The sequence below is a fragment of the Danio rerio genome, chromosome 20, assembly GCF_049306965.1.
Source record: "Danio rerio strain Tuebingen ecotype United States chromosome 20, GRCz12tu, whole genome shotgun sequence".
In the NCBI taxonomy this organism is placed as follows: Eukaryota; Metazoa; Chordata; class Actinopteri; order Cypriniformes; family Danionidae; genus Danio; species Danio rerio.
Genome location: NC_133195.1, coordinates 51,603,131 through 51,627,500, shown reverse-complemented (window position 1 = coordinate 51,627,500; position 24,370 = coordinate 51,603,131). Strand labels below are relative to the sequence as shown.

The following is a 24,370-nucleotide window of genomic DNA, read 5'->3' as shown; positions in this document are numbered from 1 at the left end:
ACAGGATGTCTGTTCGTGTTTTTTGCATTAACTTAACATGTAAATCTCTCGCACTTGATGCTTCTTCTGTGTCTGGTGTGAACGCAGCATTAGACGCTGGCTTGACATTGAGTTTTGGTCACCTGACGTCACGACCTAAATCTAACCTAATATTAACGTCTTATGACGTTGTGTGCCTGCTGGACAATCATTAAACGCACTACAGAATGTTACGTTTACACACACGTCCACAAATTACATGTAAATGCATCAGCTTTTCACAACTTAATACTCACTACTCTTGAGTACTTTTAAAAGGTCTACTCTTTACTCATACTTCAAATAATATTTACAACAGATATGTTTACTCTACTTGCACTACATTTTTAGTCAGATAATGGTACTTTAACTCAAGTATGATTTTTCAGTACTCTTTCCACCACTGGGTGAAAGTAAAACACAAACTACTTTTTTTCAAGTCTAAAATAATCCCTTAAAGCAGTGGTTTTCAAACTTTTTTCACCAAGTACCACCTCAGAAAAAAATTGTCTCTCTAAGTACCACCGTAATCACCAGTATTGAAATAAAGTAGCATAGTTGGCCAAATTAGGGAGCTACAGCACTGCACAGTTCGAAAATGAGGCAGAGCCATATTCATTCAACGAAATTATATTCCATACAAAATATGAAGCTGTCCAGTCGGTTCTTGTCACGTGACTCGTGATGCGGCATTCTGAAAAGTTAAGATGTTTTCACCTGGAATACACAAGCACGTCGTGCTGCAGTACTCATTTTGCTAGCCTGTGGGTTAAATTTTGGCACTCAAGTGACCGAGATGTAACAAGAGAATACTGTCATTTTTCAAAATAAACGATTTTTCAAAATAAATGATTAAATCCTTCAGACTCAGATTATAAATGAAACGGAATTAATTATTTTTTTGTGCGGCTCGGTACCAATTAATCTATAGAATCTATAGATTGGTGCAGGTTTGTGGCCCGAGGGTTGGAGACCACTGCTCTAGAAAATATCAGCTCTGCATGCACTCTTTCTCTAGTTTTGCGCCAATTGAATTGTTTTTTGCAGCTGATGACGCGATGCACTAAAGTAAACATTCTAAGTACAGCGCTTTGATCGTAGGTTTTAGAGAACAGCCAATGCTGATCATATCGGTGTAATCGTACGCATCAAATGATTAAAATCGTATTAATTTTTTCTTTCATTACTCAGTGATTCATCCGCGTACCACTAGAAGTAAGCCCGCGTACCACTAGTGGTACCACAGTTTGAGAACCACTGCCTTAAAGAAACTACTAATTATATTGTAATCAACTGATTTTCTTGTGTAGCTTATATACATACTTGTTTAGTTAGTAGTTTAACAGGGCAGTTTTTATCACTGGTAGAACATACATTTTGCTAAAAAAAAATATTAAAATGGTAGAGTAAAATATTTTAACACAACCATATCCATGCATGTTACTTTAACCCGCAGGATAAAAAATAGTGACAATCAGTTAATTTTGTGGGAAAACAAAAGACTTGGCAACCCTGCAGGGTCCCCTACCCTCAGTCCATCATAAAACAACCACCATCCACAATTAAGTCCAATTCCAGATGGTTTTTCCTGTGATTTGTCTGACTAAATATCACATTTCAGGAGTTGAAAGGATTTGGAAATGCCTTTAACAAAGACTTGAGGAAAAACTGAATCACCCAGCAAACTGTTGAACAAGCCGAGTCATGTGCTCATGAATTTAACAGAGAAACAAGCCCAAAGCGGCGTTTCATCTGTCTTTATCTGGCTCAGTTTGTATGTTGTGTTGTGCAGTTTCAGTGATTTCACAACATTTCTGTCAGCAGATCTGTCATATGCTGCTGTGTTTGTGGATTTATCCTGAGGTCTCCATGGAAACATGCTAATAATTACAGTTTTGCCCTCTGGGGACGTCATGCACCCATTTTTTTTTTCTTTCTTTTTTTAATGGGCAGCAGACCAGTGGCGATCGAGGCTTATACTCTACTAGACAAGATAAGACTTGATCAAAGAAAAGAGAAGATTAAAACACCTTTAGCTTAGGGATGGGCATTTCTGATCATTCTTCATTTTGATTAATCCACAGGTTTGAGAAACGAGTAATCAATTAATCTGGGGTGGAGCTTAAGCAAGAGGCGGGGCGTGTGTGCGGCATAGCGACAATTACATAACATTACATTTTTAAATAATATATTAGTGCACATCTTTTAATGCACAAGCTTTTTGCCAGATGGGACAGTATAGTGGGGCTCAACGTAACTTATTAAACATTTGAAACCTTTAACAAAACTAATAGGCAGCAAGTCTTTTGCTGTCATTTCTACTATTAGCTGCGTCATATTCTCTGCCCTACATGTGTCGTATTTCTGTGTGATGGTCAATTCTGAATTTCTTATGCTTGTCTGACTGCTGGTTGTGGCACCGGCATCGTCTCCTTTTTTGTGTTTATGTGCAAGATGGTAACGCATCGAACTCGTTGTGGAGTTGTAGACGAGTGTGGCGCTGCACATCTTACACTTTTTTTTCGTCAAGTTTTTTAAAGTGTTGCCAGACATCGCTTCGCACTTTAAAAGCCATAATCAATCTGCTCTCCGGTCTTGTTTCTAGACCGCAACTTCCTGCAGCCATAATCATTCATTTTCTTGTCGGCTTAGTCCTTTTATTAATCCGGGGTCGCCACAGCAGAATGAACCGCCAACTTATCCAGCAAGTTTTTACGCAGCGGATGCCCTTCCAGCCGCAACCCATCTCTGTGAAACATCCACACACACACTCATACACTACGGACAATTTAGCCTACCCAATTCACCTTGTAAAGCATGTTTTTGGACTGTGGGGGAAACCGGAGCACCCAGGGGAAACCCACGCGAAGGCAGGGAGAACATGCAAACTCTACACAGAAACGCCAACTGAGACGAGGTTCGAACCTGCGACCTTCTTGCTGTGAGGCGACAGCACTACCTACTGCGCCACTGTCTCGCCCGCAGCCATAACCAATCAAATATTAGACTACGGCCCAAATACCAGCATAACAACAATCAGAAAGAATGACAGCAATTTAATTTTAGAGCCAACTGATCATCGTTTTTATGCTCGATCGTCGCTGATGCGTTCGATTAATCGAATACTTGTGCACATTCCTACTTTAGCTAATAGTTATTAATCAAAGAATACTATGTAATGGGGTCATTCATAATGTACTGAATATCTGCAAACAATTATGAGAGTGCAAATGGGGATTGCAAAAAGATTGTTAGGCATAAACTCAAAACAGCAAGTTATTGTTTTAAACTTGTAATCGTATACTCAGAATTGTGAAAACTAAATTGAATTTAGAGATGTAAAGAGATTCATAAGTGAGACTGAAAACAATTGATGATAATGATTCCATTTCACATAAATTCAGTGTTTTTAGAACTTTCAAATATCAAATAATCTTAAAAATATACTATACTGGGTTACTTTAGACCAATTTTGGGAAAATTATGGTCAGAAATAGCCACTGAGTTTATTATTTCAGTTACATTTAAATGGGACCAAATTTATCCCAATGTTTGAGTTTGTCCATATTTGGGTTGAAATACCAGTAGTATAAAGACCTTTTTCCTTTCAGTAAAGGAGTATTAGATTTATAGGTGGGCATTTTAATTCTTATTCACCAAATGTGAGCTCCAAACTTTTTTTTTCTTTCATCATTTGCAATGTTTCCAAATTGCATTGTAATTTTTCATAACAATTTTTTATCTCTGTTTCATATTATTTTCTGTGGCGGTTCATTCCGCTGTGACGGCCCCCTGATAAATAAGGGACTAAACCAGAGTAAAATTAATGGATGAATTATAAAACTATTACTGTAAAGCTGCTTCTGGCCATGACACATTTACCCCTAAATGGTTATAAAAGACGTGTTTAAGGGATTATATGCAGCATCCTTCATTTATTCTCTAAGTGAAGGCAAGATCTTCTCTTAAGGTTCGTATTTAGAGGGAAAATGTGCTCAATGCATTATAAAGCTTGAAGCATTAGAATCGGTGCTCAGTGTCAGCCGATCACCAAGACAAGGAATCAGTACTCTGTATCGGCTGCAAAAATACTGATCGAAGAATCTGTAGCTTTGACCCAACTTGGCTGTCAGAGCAGCAATACTCCCTCTGGCTGTACAAGACTGATTTAGGTCAGTAAATACACCCTTAGGAAAAAGAAGTATACCTAAGTAAAGGTCAAGTATAAAAGTGTACTTTATTTAGCAAGTAAATACGCCCATTAAGATACACTACAGTGACAAAAGCTGAACACTTTGTGAATAAAAAAAAAAGATATAAATGCACATTTTAAGCTTAACGCTTGTACAGTTTAAATAATTGTTCAGTTTTTTTACTGCAGTCATTAAAAGAAACTAATGAACAGCATGACTCCTTAGCTGCGTCCTAAATGGCACACTGTGCACTCATGCACTATGTACTTATGCACTTACACACTCAACAGGATAGTATATGTATGTAGTGTCGTCCCAAATGGCACACTAATGTTTTTTTACTAAGCGAAAATTCAAACCGTTTCCCTGATGACGTTTGACGGTCGCCAAATCAGTGAAATAAACACCAGAATTATCAAACAAAACCTGCCGTGAGTATAACCGCATACACCATAGGGAGGCGCTATAATCACTCTAGTAGGAGAATTTTGCATTCACCATCCAAAATAAATAAAGTTATGAAACATGTGCGCCCGATAGCTCCGCCCCTTCCGCTACGTGAGCAAACCTGTGGTCGTTGAGTGCGTGAAGTGTCCATCATTACACACTTCATTTTAGCGGCTGAATGAGTGCATCATCCGGGTATTTAAAGTGCACTTATTATGTTTAGAGTTTTCAGTGTGAACACACTACTTACACTATCTATACTACAAAATGGCGTAGAATAGTGCATAAGTATGCGATTTGGGACGCAGCTCTTGTGTCCGTGTCAGTCTAAACAGCCGGGCCGCACCACGCATTAGTATTATTCTTATTAACAATAATACTAATATTTTAGCATTTAATTAAATGTGTTGCTCATGGTTAATTGTAAAGTTTGTAATTTGCACGTTTTTCTAATTACAAAATGTATACTTAAGGTAATGTGTTGTGAAGAAAGAAGCAGCTTTTTCTTACAGCAGCTTTTTCTTCATTGTTGCATTACTTCACTGTAAAAAATGCTGGATTCCACACAATTCCTTCATGTTGTCCCAACACAAATTGATTAATTTAAAGAGCCCATATTATGGGTTTTTGAAAATTCCCCTCCATGTAGTGTGTAACACAGCTCTAAGTGAAGTGAAGTATCCAGCTAAGGCTTAAATCTGTAAGAGTACAGTGTTTAAAACGGTTGATTCATCTATAAAAGAGTCGACTCATAGTGCTTCAAACGAGTCGCCTTGATACCGAGTCATTAGGTGTTTCGCCATGACGTACGAACGAAACCAAGTTATTCACGTGCACGCGCAAACCCGGGAGATTTCAAACCTGAGGCCCGCCCTCTGACGCAGAAACCCAGACACACACACACAAACACACGCACACAAACATGCCGGTCGATTGAAGTCACACTGCAGATGGATATTATATTGAGTCTCTACCCAAAGATGAAACATCAGCATTATAACCAAGCAGTTGGAAACTTCTGGAAGCTACATGCTACAAAGAATACTTCATCTGCGTTTGTTAAAGGAAGGATCAGTAAAGAGTAACTTACTGATGGACGTCAGGATGGGTTTCTTCCATTTCTCAAGTGTAAGTACGTGCGGTTAAAGTTGTTGCCTCGTTGACTCTAGCTTGCAAATGTATTTAGTTGTGATTTGTTACTTGTAACCGAGTGTACTGTATCAGGTTAACTGGCTATATTCTCTTATCGCGTGCAAAGCCACGTTAAAAACGCGACGCGTGCTGCTTTGTTTATGGAGCTCCATGGTAGAGTTCTGCATTCCCGCGGCATTCCCCGCGCCAGATTTCTGCGGCGCGGGAATAAATTTCCGAATAAATCGCGGGAGCGGTTGGTAACGGGTTTAATTTGGGACAGGAGCGGGCTGTCTAGCAATATCACGGATATTGCTATGCGAATGAGAAAGAGAGAGTCTGCTTGGTGCTTGTGTGTGTGTGTGTGTGTGTGTGTGTGTGTGTGTGTGTTAGTGCGCACGCGCGCGTATGAGAGAGAGAGAGAGCGAGAGCGAGCTTTGTGTGCTTGGTGCTGTGTGTGTGTTTATACAGACAGCTTGGCTGTCTGGACTGTATAGCTGGGTGATTTTGGTTGTGTTCTCCCCCGCTCTAGCGGGGTCGGGCGCGGCGGGCAGAAAACGGAGCGGGTTCTCAGGCTAAAACCTGGCGGGTGCGGGCGGAAGCGGGAGCGTTGTCGTCCGGAGGTGTGTGTGTGTGTTTTTGTGTGTGTGTGGCAGCTAAAATCCACGCCTACACTATCGAGCGTGTATGAACTGTGATTACTTTTTATATTGCTGATTAGCTATTGGCCATTTCACTCTCTGACTGAAGGCAGTCGACCAATCGCGACAGACTGTCATCGGTCCAATCAGCGCAGATTAGCTTCGCGCTAAGGAGGGGTTTGGGAACAAATGAATCACTGGACGATTCATACAGGAGTCGCTGGCATAATTAGGTAAAAATAAATGCAGATTATAAGACCATGAAAGTGTTTTTTGACCCTGCATGCATATTAGACTGTTGTTGGAGACCCTTACAACCAAGATATGACCCTATTTCATGTATAATATGGGCTCTTTAACTTAATTGTTCAACATAACAATTAAGTTGCCCTCCTAAAAGAACTCAAGAATTGTGATGATTCATCTTATTTTAAATAAGTAGTTTAAACAAACAGCAAACAGTGTTAAAAGTAAAAAGTGTAATATATATATTTTTTTTGCGAATTAAGGGATGTTTTTGAGAAGTTAGCGATTCTAATACTTCAAGCTTTATAATCCATCACTGCTTTCTCATGTGATACTTAAAAATGCGGTAAAATGATGGAAAACCCAGCTAGTGTGTTTGACAGAGCGAGTCTGTGCATGTGGAATGTGTGCGTGTGTGAACAGCATTCAGTGTATGTGCTTTCTGTGTCATGAGGAGTCAAACTCTCACACTCTCGTCAGATCTCACACTGCGTTTCTCCTTCTCACACACTGCCTTTATGTCTTCATCCATTTCTATTGCCATTCAGAGCCATTGATTGTTTTATAAAGGATCTATTTTCTCAGGTCAGGAGTAGTAAAGTGGTTTTATGGAGGAATTCATGTAATGAAGTCTTTCATTTACTCTCTTTAATGTGGTTGTAAACCGGTTATGTCTTGTCTTGTCATTTTGAATTATGAAGCAGCATATCTGAGAGATTTCCAGGAAAAGATGACTTAGTTGATAGTCAATAGTCAAACCGAGAGTGAGAAAAAAAGATGGTCCTTAAAGTACCTGTGAATTCACATTATTACACGGCTCTCTGAGTAATTAATTCACGACATTCTGTTAATTGGATAACAGCCACTGAAATAAATAACACAGGCTTATCTTTCATCGTAATTGTTAGTGAATACGTTCACATCCATGTTTACATATGAATTATTAGCCCTTCTGACCTTCCGATCTGACCCCCTTAGACTTTTATCTTTGGGGTCATCTGAAGGCAAGTGTCTATGGTGTGAGGATACAAGATGTGCAGCACCTGAAACTACGGATAAGTGGTCAGAAACTTGTAAATAAATCGTGAAAGAATAAAGTTACTTCAAAACCAAGCACACCATTGTTTTCCTTGTCAAATTCCCAATAAGTTTGATATGTCAAATGACCCTCTTCCTATTGAAAAAACAAGATGGCTGACTTCAAAATGGCCACCACCCATCTTGAAAAGTTTGCCCCCTCACATATACTAATGTGCCACAAACAGGACATTATTATCACCAACCGTTCCGATTTTATCAAGGGGTATTCATATAAATGGCCCACCCTGTATACTTTAATTGCATTTAACCTGCGAATTAGAATAGAAACTGTGTAAAAAGCCCACAATGATGCTAGCATTTAGCACAAGTCAACACATTTCTCCTTTCTGGCTGTTGGGTTAAATCTTATTGCACAACAGTTATCCTACAGTTTCTCTAATGGTGTGACGAGTCCGACACGTGAAAACTATCAATGAATGAGTGCTGTACCTGCTGTAGTGTTTGTGTGCGGCGTGGACTCAGTGCTGGTGTTGTTAACAGGAGGCTGTGTCTGATTACTGAAGTCCATCTCCATCGTCTGCAGAACTGAGGTCATGTTGACTTCAGACACGCCGTCTTTCCTCTTCACAGATAAATGAGATGAAGCTGCAGACGACATGCAGACATGATCATGCGAAGAGTCAAATCAGGACACAGATTATCCAAGCTAGCTAGCTAACTTTCATATATTTAAAGCTATCTGCTCATTTCAATGAACAAAAGAGGGTATTATCATGAATTAAAAATGAGGTGATTTTTTTAACGGAGCTCAGATCTGCTTCATAATCGCACAAAACCAGACAAATATTCATAATTAATTCTGTCATTATATTAGGAGGTATTGCCGTGTGTTTGTCTGACTGATTGATGGAGGAGGCGTTTTAAGAAAAGTCTTTTTTTTTTTTTTGCAGTTGGTGATTCAGAAAAATAGTATTTATAGCGATAGTTTAGCCTGATTTCACGAGGAAACGTTAGTATTTTACGTTTTACTGATTCATACAAATTCATACAAGTTTAGTCGTACGAAAATATGTACGCTTTTAAAAAGGAGGTGTAGCACCCAATCCCGGCCCTAAACCCAACCGTCATTGGGGGATGAGCAAATCATTCTTAATTGTAGGAATGAGATTGGTATAACAATTGGCCACTAAATTAAAAAGTTTGGGTGATAGTTCACCCAAAGATGAAAATTCTGTCATCATTTATTCCACCTTCAGTTGTTTAATACCTATTTGAGTTTGTTTCTTCTGTTATATTATTTTATTTTTCAGGTAGTTTTAATAAAGCTGGCACCCATTGACTTCCATATGTAATGTAATGTAATGTAATGTGTATTTATATAGCGCATTTATTGTGTATGGCCATACACCCAAAGCGCTTCACAATCATGAGGGGGGTCTCTCCACACCACCACCAGTGTGCAGCATCCACTTGGATGATGCGACGGCTGCCACAGGACAACGGCGCCAGTGCGCTCACCACACACCAGCTATTGGTGGAGTGGAGAGACAGTGATAGAGCCAATTCAGTGGACGGGGATGATTGGGAGGCCATGATCGTATGGGCCGATAGAGGGACTTTGGCCAGGACACCGGGGTTACACCCCTGCTCTTTCACGAGAAGTGCCATGGGATTTTTAATGACCACAGAGAGTCAGGACCTCGGTTTAACATCTCATCCGAAAGACGGCGCCCACTGACAGTGTAGTGTCCCCTTCACTTTTACTGGGGCATTAGGACTCACACAGACCACAGGTTGAGCGCCCCCTTCTGGCCTCACTAACACCACTTCCAACAGCAACCTAGTGTTCCCTAGTGGTCTCCCATCCAGGTACTAACCAGGCTCAGCCCTGCTTAGCTTTAGTGAGTAACCGGTCTTGGGCTGCAGGGTAATATGGCTGTGGCCATAGTAATTGTTTTCTAAATTGGAAACTAATGGCTTCTTTTGTGTTAAACAGAAGAAGGAACTGATTTAAAGCCACATCAGGAAGAGTAAGTAATGAGGTCATTTTCATTTTTGAGTTAACTATCCCTTGAAAGATTCAAGAAACCCTCGAGTACTTAATTTATTTATTTTTTTTAACAGATTTGTGTGTGTTGAGCATCAGTTAAGACATTGTTTTCCCCTCTCAGCTTTAATTGTGGGGAAAACTGGATAATTTTGAGTTTTTGTCAGCTAATTTCATCTTCCAGGTTTTAAAACATTTTTGGGGCGGGATCAAAATCTATGACCTAGCACAAAACTGCTAGTGGGGTGATGATGCGTCGGTTTCTCATTATTATTCATAGCTGAGTTTTCTTATCCTATGAGAAGAGCCGTCTTCTTAATAATTATTTTTTGGGGGTTTTCACCTTTTAATGACAGAACAGTGGAGATTTACAGACAGGAAAGTTTGGGGAGCAGAACAAGGTGCTATACAAATAAACTGAACTGAATTGAATTATTATTAGTAATTTTTATTTACTTCAAAATTCTGTACGATGATGTGGCGAGTCGGCGCAATATAATAAGTATTTGTTTTGTGTCTAGAATTTAAAAAATGTTTGACTTGATAAATGTTCTGATTTGTTCTGCTTTTCTTTCTCTCGTCTGTCAGCAGGCTGTTTTCTTATCAGTTATTCTTCTATTTTCATCTTCTCACCTTCTGCACTGATTAGAGTCTGCTCTGCGATTCCAGTCGGCCTTAGTCTAACAGACGGGCTTTAATATATCCAGGACATTTTTCATTTTCTCACACACACACATCTACACTTTACACAAATGCATAAATATACACACAAACACTCACCCACACACATACATACACAAACTCTCACACAAACACACACATTCACTCATATATACTCGTACGCCACAGTCCAAAGACATGCGGTACAGGTGAATTGAATAGGCTAAATTGGTCGTAGTGTATGTGAGTGTGTGCAAAAGTGTGTGGGTGGTTCCCAGTAATGGGTTGCGGATGGAAGGGCACCCGCTGTGTAAAACGTGCTGATAAGTTGGCGGTTTATTCCGCTGTGGCGACCCCTGATTAATAAAAGAATTAAGCTGAAAAGAAAATGAATGAATGAATATATTTAGTACACAGACATCTATCTGTCTGTCTGTCTGTCTGCCTGTCTGTCTGTCTGCCTGTCTGTCTGTCTGTCTGCCTGTCTGTCTGCCTGTCTGTCTGCCTGTCTGTCTGCCTGCCTGTCTGTCTGTCTACCTGTCTGTCTGTCTATACAGCAGCATCACCGTGGGAGAGGGGGGATGGGGTGTTTGGCCGGATCTAAGGCCCACACTGTTCTGGGGCCCCCTCAGTTAAGCCCAATCTCAATTCTATTTTTGTACCCCTACCCCTTCCCCTTTTAAACCAAGTGTGAAGGGGAAGGGCTTCAACATGTACCCCTAAGAATTGGGACGGCACTACAACACCTGCACACGTCATCATATGTCATCGTGATCTCTTGCTTCGTGTGAGATCAGACGATCCCGCCAGATGTAGTTATTCTAGTTGTGCAATTTTTTTTGGTATTTATCTTCAAGAAATCACTGACAGACATCCCAAGTCTCCCGGAAGTTGTGGGAGTATCCCGCAAATGCACAGAGACTCCCAGATACCCGCAAATGAATGATAATCTCCCGGAAATCCCGCGTCTCCCGCTTGGTACTTAAATAAGTCACTTACACCCCTCTCCACCACATCCCTCCCAGCTCTTCAGGTATGTCACGCTAAACTCACCCCCAACGCTCTTCAGATACACCCCCCCCCCCCCCCATATATATATATATATATATATATATATATATATATATATATATATATATATATATATATATATATATATGGGGTATAAAGCAGTGTGGTGTACGGTAAAGGTTAGGTTTCTATTTTTGGCCTGTTGAATTTGGCATGGTAACGCACAACACAACATGTTTGCTATTGCAGCCGTAGGTTGGTAATTTTTCAAAAGCATGACGGTAAAACACAAACGCGGCTATGAATATATTAAAATGTGTTTGTTTTTTGTAAATATTCATAATAATGACAAAAAATACTAGTTTGTGGATCTCCTTATTACCGGGTTGAGCAAAACTGTCGCTAGTGTATTCTGGGAAATTTTTCTTACACCTTTGTTTCGAGTGTGGTCCTAAAAAAATATTAATTCAAAGGGGTATTTACCCCTTACACTTAGCATTTATGTATATATATATATATAGACACACGCACAAATATAATCTTACACACATATAATATACACACATTTTCTCTCTCTGTCTTTCTATCAGGCACACACACACACACATATACAAATATATTTACACACAAACACATATGTAAACACTCTCATACACATTTTCTTTCTCTTTCCGTCTTTCTATCAAACACACACACACACACTCTCTTTGAGACACACACACACACAGGCAACATTTTCTCTCTCTCTGTCTCTCTCTCTCACTCACTCAAACACACACTCAGTTTGCTGCATTAGCCTCAGGATCCTGGGGGAGGTTTGTTGAGGGTTTCTGAGCACCACACCCTGCGCTTCACCGCAGCTCTTTTGGCTCCTCAATGACGGCCTGTTCTGGGTCACAAACCCTGATTCAGAGCTTGATTCAGCACTTTTCTTTTCTTAGGGAAACAGCATTAAAACGCAGCGCAGCGCCGAGCAGATCAGATTATGATGACGCTTCACAGACTCACAGTGGCCTAGTCATGATCACTAACACTCTTATATTCTCACTCTTAATCTGCAGTTTATTTGTGTCCAGTGTGTGCGTGCGTGTGTGTGCGTGCGTGCGTGTGTGTGTGTGTGTGTGTGAGATTTATGAACACAGCTAAAATAATGCACTCACCGGCCACTTTATTAGATACACCTTACTAGTACCAGGTTGGACCCAATTTTGCCTTCAGAACTGCCTCACTCCTTCGTGGCATAGAATCAACTCTGAGGAAATATTCCTCAGAGATTTTGCTCCATATTGACATGATAGCATCACACAGTTGCTGCAGATTTGTTGGCTGCACATACACTTCCCAAAGATGCTCTATTGGATTGAGTTCTGGTGACTGTGGAGGCCATTTGAGTACAGTGAACTCATTGTCATGTTCAAGAAACCAGTCTGAGATGATTCACACTTTATGACATGGTGTGTTATCCTGCTGGAAGTAGCCATCAGAAGATGAGTACACTGTGGCCATAAAGGGATGGACATGGTCAGCAACAATACTCGAGTAGGCTGTGGCGTTGACACGAAGCTCAATTGATACTAATGGACCCAAAGTGTGCCAAGAAAATAACCCCTTTTTTTATCTAATCAGGCCTCTTTAAAGAAGCATTAATGGTTAATGTTGATTATTGGAGATGAATGCTGGAATCAAAAATCAGCATTAGGAATTTAATTTATGCCCTTCTCTGATTTTATTACACTGCTATTAAAATGCTGTAGGTTATTTCAACACACATTATTAATTGATTTTATTATTTTTTTTTATTGTACAATATGGACAAACCCTACTGTTGGGTTAAATTTCATTTCAGAAATCTGACTCACTGATTGAATTTGTCCATTCAAATTTTGATTGAAAAAAAAAGCTTCTTTGAGCGTATTAGTTGTAGTTTTAGTAATTTTTTGTATTGATGTCATTTTTTTCACATATTTAATTTTCCTAATTTTATTTGTTTATTTTATTTTAGGTTAATTGCCTTTTATTTTCATTTTATTTACTTTATAACATTAAGTTAAAGTAATTTACAAAATCTTAATACACGTTTTATTTATTTTATTGTATTTATGTCATTTATGTCCATTTTATTAGTTTTTTACATATATAAAAAAGATTTTCTTAATTTTATTTGTTTGTTTTATTACTTTAATTACTTTATTTGTTTATTTTTATTTTAGTTTTATTATTTTATAACTTTAAGTTAAAGTAAACAAAAAAATCTTAATACACTTTTTATTAAACACTTTTTTTATTGTTTTATTAATTTTTTTTTTGTTTTTGTCACTTGATCATCTGTTTTTGTCATTAAATTAGCAATTTATATTTGATTTAGCTTCATTATAATTCAAATATTTCTTGTGCAGTTTTGTTTAGGCTTGCATTTTTCATTTATCATACACATTTTATGTTAGCTAGACTTTTAGTTGTCCTGTTATTGTTATTTAGCTTTTATTACACCACTATTAAAATGCTTGACTGTTTCAAAAACAAATTTGGTTAAAATATGGACAATCCCAACTGCTGGGTTAAAGTTTTATATCAGATTCAATGTGACCCACTGATAGGATTTCTCCACTCAAACAGCTTTTAGCGTATTAATAGTAGTTTTAATCATTTTGTTGTATTAATGTAATTTATATTAGGATTTTTTGTTACATATCTAATTTTCTTTATTTGTTAATATTATTTTAGGTTAGTTAAATTTTTTGTTTTGTTTTATTCGAGTTATAACATTACGTTAAAGTAATTCAAAACATCTTAATACACTTTTTATGTATTTTATTTTGTTGTATTTGTCATTTCTTTTAATTTGTTACATATTTAAAAATGATTTTCCTAATTGTATTTGTTAATTTTATTTTAGATTAGTTACCATTTGCTGTTTAAGTGTTATTTAATTCATAACATTAAGTTAACCTAAACTAATTTATTAATAATTAATATATATATATATATATATATATATATATATATATATATATATATATATATTGTATATTTTTTTCAATTTTTATTAAACGCTTTTTTATTTTTTTGTTTTATTAGTTTAGATTTTTGATATCTGTCACGATCAGATGCTTTTGTCATTGCATTAGTGTTTTATATTTGATTTAGCGCTATTATAACTAAAATATTTTAGTAGCTTTTTTTTAGCCTTGCGTTTTTTATCTGTCGCACACATTTTATGTTAGCTAGACTTCAGTTAATTTTTAATTATTAGACATTTCTAACAGTTTTAGCCACAAACAACTCTTGAAATCAAGTTTAAAATCATTTTAGCTGAAATATGTCAGTTTGAGATCATTTTCAGCTTGCAGTTATCTGCCACTGACGTAGTTCCTGTTTTTCTGTCATGCATCATTTACCATGTTTATGCATGCAAATTTGGATGTACTGGATGTAATCTGCTCGACCTACAATGTATAGCTTTTTTTTGGATGAATTCTCAAAATAATTTCCATTAGTAGATATTATCACAAATTAAACCTGGAACTCCCCTTTAAAGGTAACCAGCCAGCCTGATCTCACAAGAAAACGTAAGTATTTTACGTTTTGTCAGTTTAGTGGCTAATTCGTACGTAGTCGAGTTGAGTCATACGAAATTTTATGATTTTAAAAAGGAGGCGTGACACCTAGCAAATCGTACTAAGTTGTACGAATTGAATCGTACGAATTTGTACGAATTAGCCGCTAAATCAAAAAGTTACGAATTGCCGTGAGATTGTGTGGAACCAGCACAACATCTGAGGCAACAATGCATTAAAATGTGAGAAACATTAAAGAGAATAGCAAATGAGAAAGGTCCTGTTAACATTATGTATTAAGGTGCATTTTCAATTTTTCATTAACATGATCTCAAGTGGACAACATTAAATACAGGTGCGAAACGCTCTAAAAGTTTTGTGCTTTAAGACATGCATAAAGACATTTATATTAGGTTGTGAAAAATTTCAAATTATCGAAAACATTCCATTTAAAAAGCCATGTTACTTTTTAATTTACCCTGAACGCTCTGAAGTAACATTTAAAAAGGGATATTTCACACAAAAATGAACATTATTTACTCTCCCTCAAGTGGTTCCGAACCTTTATGAGTTTCTTTCTTCTGTTGTACACAAAGGAAGATATTTTGAAGAACGCTAAAAACCTGTAACTGGACTTCAAAAGAAAAACACATGGTTACAGGTTTCCTTTCTTTTGTTTAATAGAAAAAAGAAACTTATAAATGTTTGAAGCAGGTAAACAGTGAGTAAATTTAAAGAGTCTTAAGTTTTGGGTGAACTATCCCTTTAAGAGCATTTTAATCTGTTTATATGCTAATATTTTCCAAACTAAAAAAAAAATCAAGAAAAAATTCATTTTTATCTAAATTATTTACAGAACATTAATGCTTTGGATAAAATATACAGTTGAAGTCAGAATTATTAGCCCCCCTGAATTATCCCCCCCGTTTGTTTGTTGTTTTCCCCGCCAAATTCTGTTTAAAGGAGAGAAGGTTTACAACACATTACTAAACATAATAGTTTTAATAACTCATTTCTAATAACTGATTTATTTAATCTTTGCCATGATGACAGCACGTAATATTCTGCTAGACATTTTTTAAGACACTTCTATACAGCTTAAAGTGACATTTAAAGGATTAACTAGGTTAATTAGGTTAACTAGGCAGGTTATGGTAATTAGGCATTGTATAATGATGGTTTGTTTTGTAGACTATCGGAAAATTATATAGCTTAAAAGGGCTAATAATATTTGTCCTTAAAATGTTTTTTAAAAAAATAAAAACTGCTTTTATTTTCGCCGAAATAAAACAAATAAGACTTTCTCCAGAAGAAAAATATTATCAGACATACTGTGAAAATTTCCTTGCTCTGTTCAACATAATTTGGCAAATATTTAAAAAACAAAAAATAATTACAAGGGAGCTTATAATTCTGACTTCAACTGTATGTCAATATAATATCAGTAACATTTTATTAACGTAGTCAGAAGAACACTTGTACATAAACTCATAGATTTTTCTTTACCAAGTAGTCAAATGATTTTCACATTGATGCGTCTAATTCGTTATTTTCAATTCCTGCAGTAAGTAACCAAGACATTTCTGGAGAAAGTCTTGATGCTTATTTTAAAGCAAAAATTATTTTACATTCTTAAAAAATCTTTAAGGTCAATAATATTAGCCCCCTTAAGAAATTGATAGGCTACAGAACCAACCCATATCTGCCAACATTTCTCTCTGAAGATCCAGGAGACCGGGGATGAGGAATTGGGGTTGTTTGAAATAACGGGAGTTTTCTGGGGTAAATAACAAAAACGGGATGGTGATGGGATTTTTCGGGAGAATCCTGAAAAAACGGCAGTGTTGGCCGGTATGAACCAACCACTGCTGTCTAATAACTTGTCAACCGAATTAGTTAAGCCTTTAAATTGCACTTACAGCTGAATACTAGCATCTAGTAAAATATTATGCACCATTATGGCAGAGACTAAATAAATGAGTTAGTAGGAATTAGTTATTAAAGCTATTATGTTTAAAACATGTTGGTAAAATGTTCTCTGTTAAATAGGGCTTGAGAAATGTTTATGAAAGAATCAAAAGTTCACAGGATGACTAATCATTTAGCCTTTAAAGATATGTTTCCAAGTCTTGCTTTCTAATAAACCGGGCGCAGTATGAATGTTTGGCTCTGTGACAAATAGCTCAAGTTCCTCTGCTGCAAGTCGCTTTGCATAAAAGCATCTATTAATGTCAAAGGCAAAATAAATAATAAAGTTGCAGTTTTTGCGTTTCACTGGAGGAGAATGTAAACTACAGCACCGGCTGCAAACACAGAATTAAAAATAGAAGAGTTAAAAGAAAGTTCTCAGATGAAAGTGAAAGGAACAGGACGTCAAAATGCTGGGAAGACAAGCAACAGAGCGGCTCTAAAAATACACCACGATTGTTCAACAATCTCACTCTCCAGAGCTTATACACTAGGGCTGCGCAACATATCGTTTCAGCATCGATATTGCACTGTAGACCATTCTGATACATGTAAACAAAAACAACGGTCCAAGCTTAATCCCTGTTTTAATGTCTATAGCTTCCGAGAATCCAAAAAGAAACACATATTAGTAAATAAAGTTATGATAGCTGTTTTAACATTAAGTTATGGTTGAATTTCCTCCTGTTAAAGATATGAAATAGTTTGATAATAAGTGTAACCCTGCCGATCCTACACCACCCAACCCACTCCGAGCTGGGATCGAACCAGCGACCTTCCGCATGTGATTCGGTTGCTCTAAAACCTGATTTATACTTCTGCGTAAGGTGACCGGCGTAACCAACGGCGCATGCAACGCGCGTGGCTGTGTATTTATACTTCTGTGCGCTGTCTCTGTCGGTCTGCATTAACACTTCCAAAACGCTAGTTGGCAGTGAGGTGTAAATGTTCCTCTGTGTCGAGTTTCTTCGCTACTTTTTTGCTTTTCCTGAACACTTCCGGGATGTACAAGTGGCTCAAACTCGCTCATTTTGAGGCAGGAACCGGCGGACGTGCAACAACTTTAACTATGAGGTAAACACAAAACAAAACTTTCCATCCGGAGCTCCTTCACGAGACTCCACACTTGTAAACAACCGCTCGCGCAGCATTGCGCCATTCGCGCGGCTCTCGGTCCCGCCCAGACTCGTCAGCGCTACCAAGCCGACCAATCACAGAGCTTGCGCTATGCGTTGTTGCGATGTGTAGTTACATTTTTTGAGAGGTGCACATCAGTGACGGCGATGGCCACGCGTCAGCGCCGTAGCATACGGCGGTGGTTGACGCAGAAGTATAAATCAGCCTTAATAAGGAGGCTAAAGACCATGACCTCTAGTGTTTGTCGCTAGATCACCTTTAGAGGTCAGATGACTGAGGTTTTACCGGCACATCACTTACTAGCTGACCTCCGTTACACTCAAACCCCTAAACCTCACTCCCATCTGGGTCACGGCACCAATGTAACCCCGCACCCTGAGGAAACCCACGGGAAGGCAGGGAGAACATGCAAACTCCACACAGAAATGCCAACTGAGCCGAGGCTCGAACCAGCGACCTTCTTGCTGTGAGGCGACAGCACTACCTACCGCGCCACTGCCTCGCTGTCCACGACTTTATGCAAGACTTTATCGAACTGTCAGTATAGTTTTGTCTTATTGTGATGATTATCGTCCTCGAATTATCGCCCAGCCCTACTGTATGTAAAGTTATGAATTGTTTCCAAATAGAGTTTCTTAAGTCATCTTAGAAATTAGAAATTAGACTCATCGATTTCCCCCACAGTCCAAAGTCATGTGTTACAGGTGAACTGGGTAGGCTAAATTGTCCGTAGTGTATGACTGTGTTTCCCAGAGATGGGCTGGAAAAACGTCCTGGATAAGTTGACGGTTCATTCCGCTGTGGCGACCCCAGATTAATTAAGGGACTAAGCCGACAAGAAAACGAATGAATGACCGCTCTGCCAGTGAGAATGGTTCAGCTCAAGCACATCAAATAAAGAGCAAACGAGAGTCTCCTAAATAAAAAATGTAAAAACTTCCATATCAGAAAATGTCTAATTCAAAATTGTTAACCGAAAGCCATTTTGACATGGAAACAATATTTTTCTTTACCTTTTATAGATGATATTTGGTCAAACAGTAATAAGTTTTTACTCTCAAATAAGGTAAAAAAAATTAATTTGAAAATTTTACACAGGTGCTGCGCCTGCAGGATATTTATTAATAAATTGAAAACTGAAATCTCACCACACTGTTCTTTTTGTAACACTGAGCCTGAAAGTCTTTTACACCTGTTTTGTACTTGTAAATGTTCTGATGATTTTTGGAAACAGGTTTTAGGGTTATTTTTTGATTCATTTTACAAAATAATTAATTTTGTGAAGTTTAATTTTAAATTAATTCCGAGAGGAGCAGGTGCTCATGATTGACCCAGCTGGTCCACATTAACTAATCATGATGCTCCAATCAGAGGATCCTAAGTCACTATTTATATATATATATATATATATATATATATATATATATATATATATATATATATATATATATATATATATATATATATATATCAGGGCTCAACAATAAGGACTGCCCGGTGGCCAGGGCCAGTGTGAAAGACACTCGGGACAGTAGACAGGATTGTTACTGGCCCCTATCGGCCAGTAACGATGAGAATGTTTTTTTTTTTTGTTGTTTTTTTTTTGTAACCTGGTAACAACCAGTACAGTGAAAAGATGGCAACATGGTGGCAAATTTAAACAATGAGGCTAAAAGAAAACGTTTCTAAAGGCTTAGAAGCAGACCATTACATGGGTACAAAATTAAGAAACTGAAAAAAAGAACAACAAAAAAACAGTTGTCAGTTTGGCAAGCCATTTTTATAAAAAGTTATTTAGAATTGCATTAAAACACCAGCACATTTTTCATACTGCTCTTGAAAAAATCTTGAATCTTGAATTTTGCTCATTATACATTTATTAACATATTTAAAATGTTTAAATTCTAGATTCACAGGCATAATTTTGCCACTATTTAAAATATGTGGCTAAGAAATAGCTATTAACTTTTTAGTTTTTTTTGGTGGGGCTAGTGAAAATTTTGACAGGGCAAGTAAAAATCTTAAGCAATGGCCCGATCGGACCCGTATAAAAAATCATTAGCGTTGAACCCTGTATATATATATCCTCAATTCCTTTATACAACTATCTTCTTCTGGAAGAAACCCTTCTCCTCCCCTTCTTCCACCTTTATCCAGAATGGGTGGCACGGTGGCTCAGTGACTAGCACTGTTGCCTCACAGCAAGAACATCAATGGTGTTGGGTCCTCGCTGGGCCATCTGGTATTTCTATGCGGAGTTTGTATGCTCTCCCCGTGTCCGCGTGAGTTTCCCCCGGTTTCCTCCCACCATCAAAATGTGCTCTATATTATAGATAAAATAAGCCTAAATCTTTTTTCTAATGTCTTACTCTCAGGAAGTTGGCCTTGGCCTCAGCAGCGGGGGAATTTGAGATCAACCTGAGCTCAGTCTCCATTCACCATGCGAAAAGGGGGAGCACTGGGCTCTAGGATCTCTTGGGCTCAGGGCTCTCTCCCGGGACAGCATGCCAAACATGCTATATATAAATCATGAGCTAAGTGTGAACTCTTGAATGAATTTTAAAACTGGCTATGATACACTCGACAATGCTTTGAAGTTTCCTGGGAAGTGTCACACACACAAGGCAAAAGTAATGTGTAATACTCCCTCCTTTAGTTTTTTCTGTAAAGATTAAAAACATATTTTAGAATTCTTTGACCTCAATTATAAGAAACAAGAGGGCTATAAAAATGATCTGTACAATCTAATCATTTAAATATGATGGATCCCCTCATATATATGTGAATTGCTTTTGTTTAATGTGTGTTCTGCCTCACTAAGTTTTGTATGACTGTTATGTTATCATATAATGTTGTATGCTATCCGCTTGTTAAGTGGTGACGTATGTAATACTGTTTCCGGGTCCGAGCCACTCATTTGAGTTGAGAAATCATTCGTTTATGATCACTTTTTATTCATATCACACATTAAAGTTAATTTGATATAAAGTCATAGTGTACACAACAATCTCTGGGCTTTCTGCATCATAAATACCAAAATTTAAACAATTTATAAAAAAATTAATTACTTTCTGCCCATCGGATATTAGGCATGGACATATATTGAGATTGTGACTTTCTAAAGTATTAAATCGATTTGTCAACATTTATTATTACCATTTCACGGGTCTCCACATTCAGTTGAATAGAGTGCTTGGACCCCATAGATATATACACTAGATATCGCATAGGGACCCTGAGCATGCGTCAATAGCGCTGCCATATTGGTACAGTGCTCCCAGGACAAGTGTCATTCAACCGCACTAGTCAAGACAGTGTTATTACGCGAAGATGCTGGACTTTAGCGCTGTCTACGGGTGTAGTAACGAGCAAACAAAGAAATCAAAGCACAAAGGCAGAACATTTCATAGGTAATATTAAGTTTTTTTCTGTTTTTGTATGTTCTGAACTTTTGTGCTAATCAGGTAACGTTATTGATGATGACAGTCACTTACTGCATTCACCATAAGGCAAAGCAGCTCCAACTCGCACTAAACACTCGGCTTATGCTAGTTTTGTTGAATAAAATCAGCAAACAATGCAAAAGAAATATGACAACGAGATGCTGCGCTGCCAGAAACTTGTATTATTGTCGGCTAACGTTAGTGAAAGAGACGTTCGGGGGATTCATTCACAAACGAATCGCTCCCTCCATCAGTATGAGAAGTGAAAGCAGGAGAGGAGCTGTGTTTCAGGACATGATTAGATCAAATTTAACAGGCAGGGTGGATAGTAAATTTCTGTACACACAAACACAAGCTTTTTGTCAGGAATGCCTGTGCGGTCACTGATCCATCTATGTAGAAAAGATATAATTTTCGTAATTAGAAAAAAAACATTACATACTAACATCCAGGAAAACTCCCGATCATAGATATATGTGTATATCTCTGGCTTTGGATGGCCACAGTCCTCCACTGTACCTTGGTCCCGCATTCATTTCAAAGGAGCGCTGCCCTGTACCAAGATGGCGGCTCTATTGACGCATTCTGTCCAATAGACAACAATAGGCCAGGCAACATCTAATGTATATATCTATGCTTGGACCCGGAAGCCGCTTCTTGTGACGTCACACTTAAGAAGCGCATAAATAAAAAGCAAATGAGAAGAATCTTGAAGGGGCGGGGCATGTCAAATACTAAAGAACATTTGATTGGTCAGAAGATTCGATAAGAAAGAGGTGATGTCAAAAAAGTCATTGATCCAATTTTAGGGTGAAGTGGAAAAACTGCAAACTTTAAATTATTATTTTTTTAATGTAATTTGTGTCAGTTTTTGAGCACACTAGCTTATGGATATTCTTAAAACTAACATACTGATACGTCTAAAAAACATCAATTTGATTTCATGGAGACTTTACATTTCATTGAAAAAAAAACCCAACTTTGGGTTTGCCTATTCGAACCAACAACCCAACATTTTTTTGAGTGTAGCTTCCCAAAAATAGGCCTTCTGGAATCAAATCGAATTTAAATATGGTCAAAATATACCGCTGCTTGACTTCTAATTACAAACACTGGCTAAGAAATGAAAGCATTGTGGGATTGGAAGACTGCGTGTGTGGTTTGACAGCATTCCCATGATGCTCTCTGTGCCAGTGATGTGACAGGGGGATGGTTTTCTTACATTTCCACCCTTAAAGACACAAGAGTATGAATGTGCCTTGTGACTGGTCTGAACACAAAAAGGAGAAAATTCGGGCTGCAGAATTAAAGGGCTAGTTCACTCAGTTTATTCACTATTTTATTCACCCTTGAGTGGTTCCAAAGAAGCTATTTTGAAGAATGTTGCATACCTGTAACCATTGACTACCATAGTGTTTTTCCTAATATTTTTAGAAAAGAAGATATTTTGAAGAATGTTGCAAACCTGTAATCATTGACTACCATAGTGTTTTTCCTAATATTTTTAGAAAATAAGATATTTTGAAGAATGTTGCATACCTGTAATTATTAACTTTCATAGGATGTGTTTTTTCTACTAATGTTAAAAAAGAAGCTTATTTGAAGAATTTTGCAAAACTGTAACCATTGCCTTTTATAGTGTGTTTTTCTTAATAATGTTTTAGAAAATAAACTATTTTGAAGAATGTTGCAAACCTGTAACCATTGACTTCAATATTATTTGTTTTTCCTACTAATATTATTTTACAAAGAAGTTATTTTGAAGAATGTTGCAAACCTGTAACCATTGACTTCTATAGTATTTGTTTGATCTATTATTTTAGAAAAGAAGCTATTTTTGAAGAATGTTGCAAACCTGTAACCATTTCTATAGTATTTGTTTGACCTATTATTTTAGAAAAGAAGCTATTTTGAAGAATGTTGCAAACCTGTAACCATTAAATAATGTTCTTAGAAAAGAAGATATTTTTTAAAATGTTGCCAAGGTGTAACATTGCCATCCATAGTATGTTTTTTAAATGTTTTTTAATATATTTAGAAAAGAAGCTATTTTGAATTTTGCAATCCTGTAACCATTGGCTTCTATAGTATTTGTTTTTCCTATTAATATTTTTAGAAAAGAAGCTATTTTGAAGAATGTTGCACAACTGTAACCATTGCCTTCTATAATATGTGTTTTTCATATTATTATTTATTAGAAAATAAGCTATTTTGAAAAATGTTATATGTCAAAAAGTCAATCCAACAAATGTTTTTGTTTCTTTAACGTGATTTAATAATAAGTTAATCAGTTTTTAAAAACATTTTTTATTATACAAAGTTAACGTTAAGCATAATATTTTTGCCAGTTTGATTTATGTAAGTTGAAATGATTAAAAGTTAAATTGATTCAACAAAATAATTTAACTGAGCATGAAAACCGAGTCTCTTTTATAAGATAAAACGCTGTTCCTCGAAACATAGTGAGCACCCTACCCAGAAAGCATTTCTGTGTGCATATGGAAACCAGTTTTGGTCTAATTGAAACGACTTTCCGTGGAAATAAATATACCTGAATAATACATTACTTCTGGATTCTTCTAACATGAGATTGGCTAAAATAGTGTGTTATTTCCCTTTAAAAGCCATAATAGACCAATGATACATTTATAGACATCCTAGTAGTCTATAGTAGGTAGGCAACTCACTAGAATTTGTGACACATCCACTGTTTGACTGTAGGATACGCGTGGCAGCAGAAACTAACGTTAAACAGAAGAAAAACGGTTACTTCAAATCAGTGTTTCGATAGACAGACAGATTAACGTTAGATAGATAGATAGATAGATAG

The 24,370-nt window shown here is 37.2% G+C and overlaps 1 protein-coding gene across 2 annotated transcripts in view; it reads right to left on the bottom strand.

Annotated features, from left to right (window-relative positions):
- The window catches only part of LOC100002633 (uncharacterized), a 36,490-nt gene that overhangs the window by 11,740 nt on the left and 380 nt on the right, over positions 1 to 24,370 (bottom strand). The window contains exons 2-3 of one of the 2 annotated variants that reach the window (XM_021468706.3): positions 24,228 to 24,281; positions 8,207 to 8,362 (exon numbers count right to left, since the gene is read on the bottom strand). In XM_021468706.3, the coding sequence (XP_021324381.1) occupies positions 8,207 to 8,362; positions 24,228 to 24,281 (210 nt within the window). The remainder of the gene's footprint in view (positions 1 to 8,206; positions 8,363 to 24,227; positions 24,282 to 24,370) is intronic. The other variant, XM_001342341.7, reaches the window with a different exon arrangement.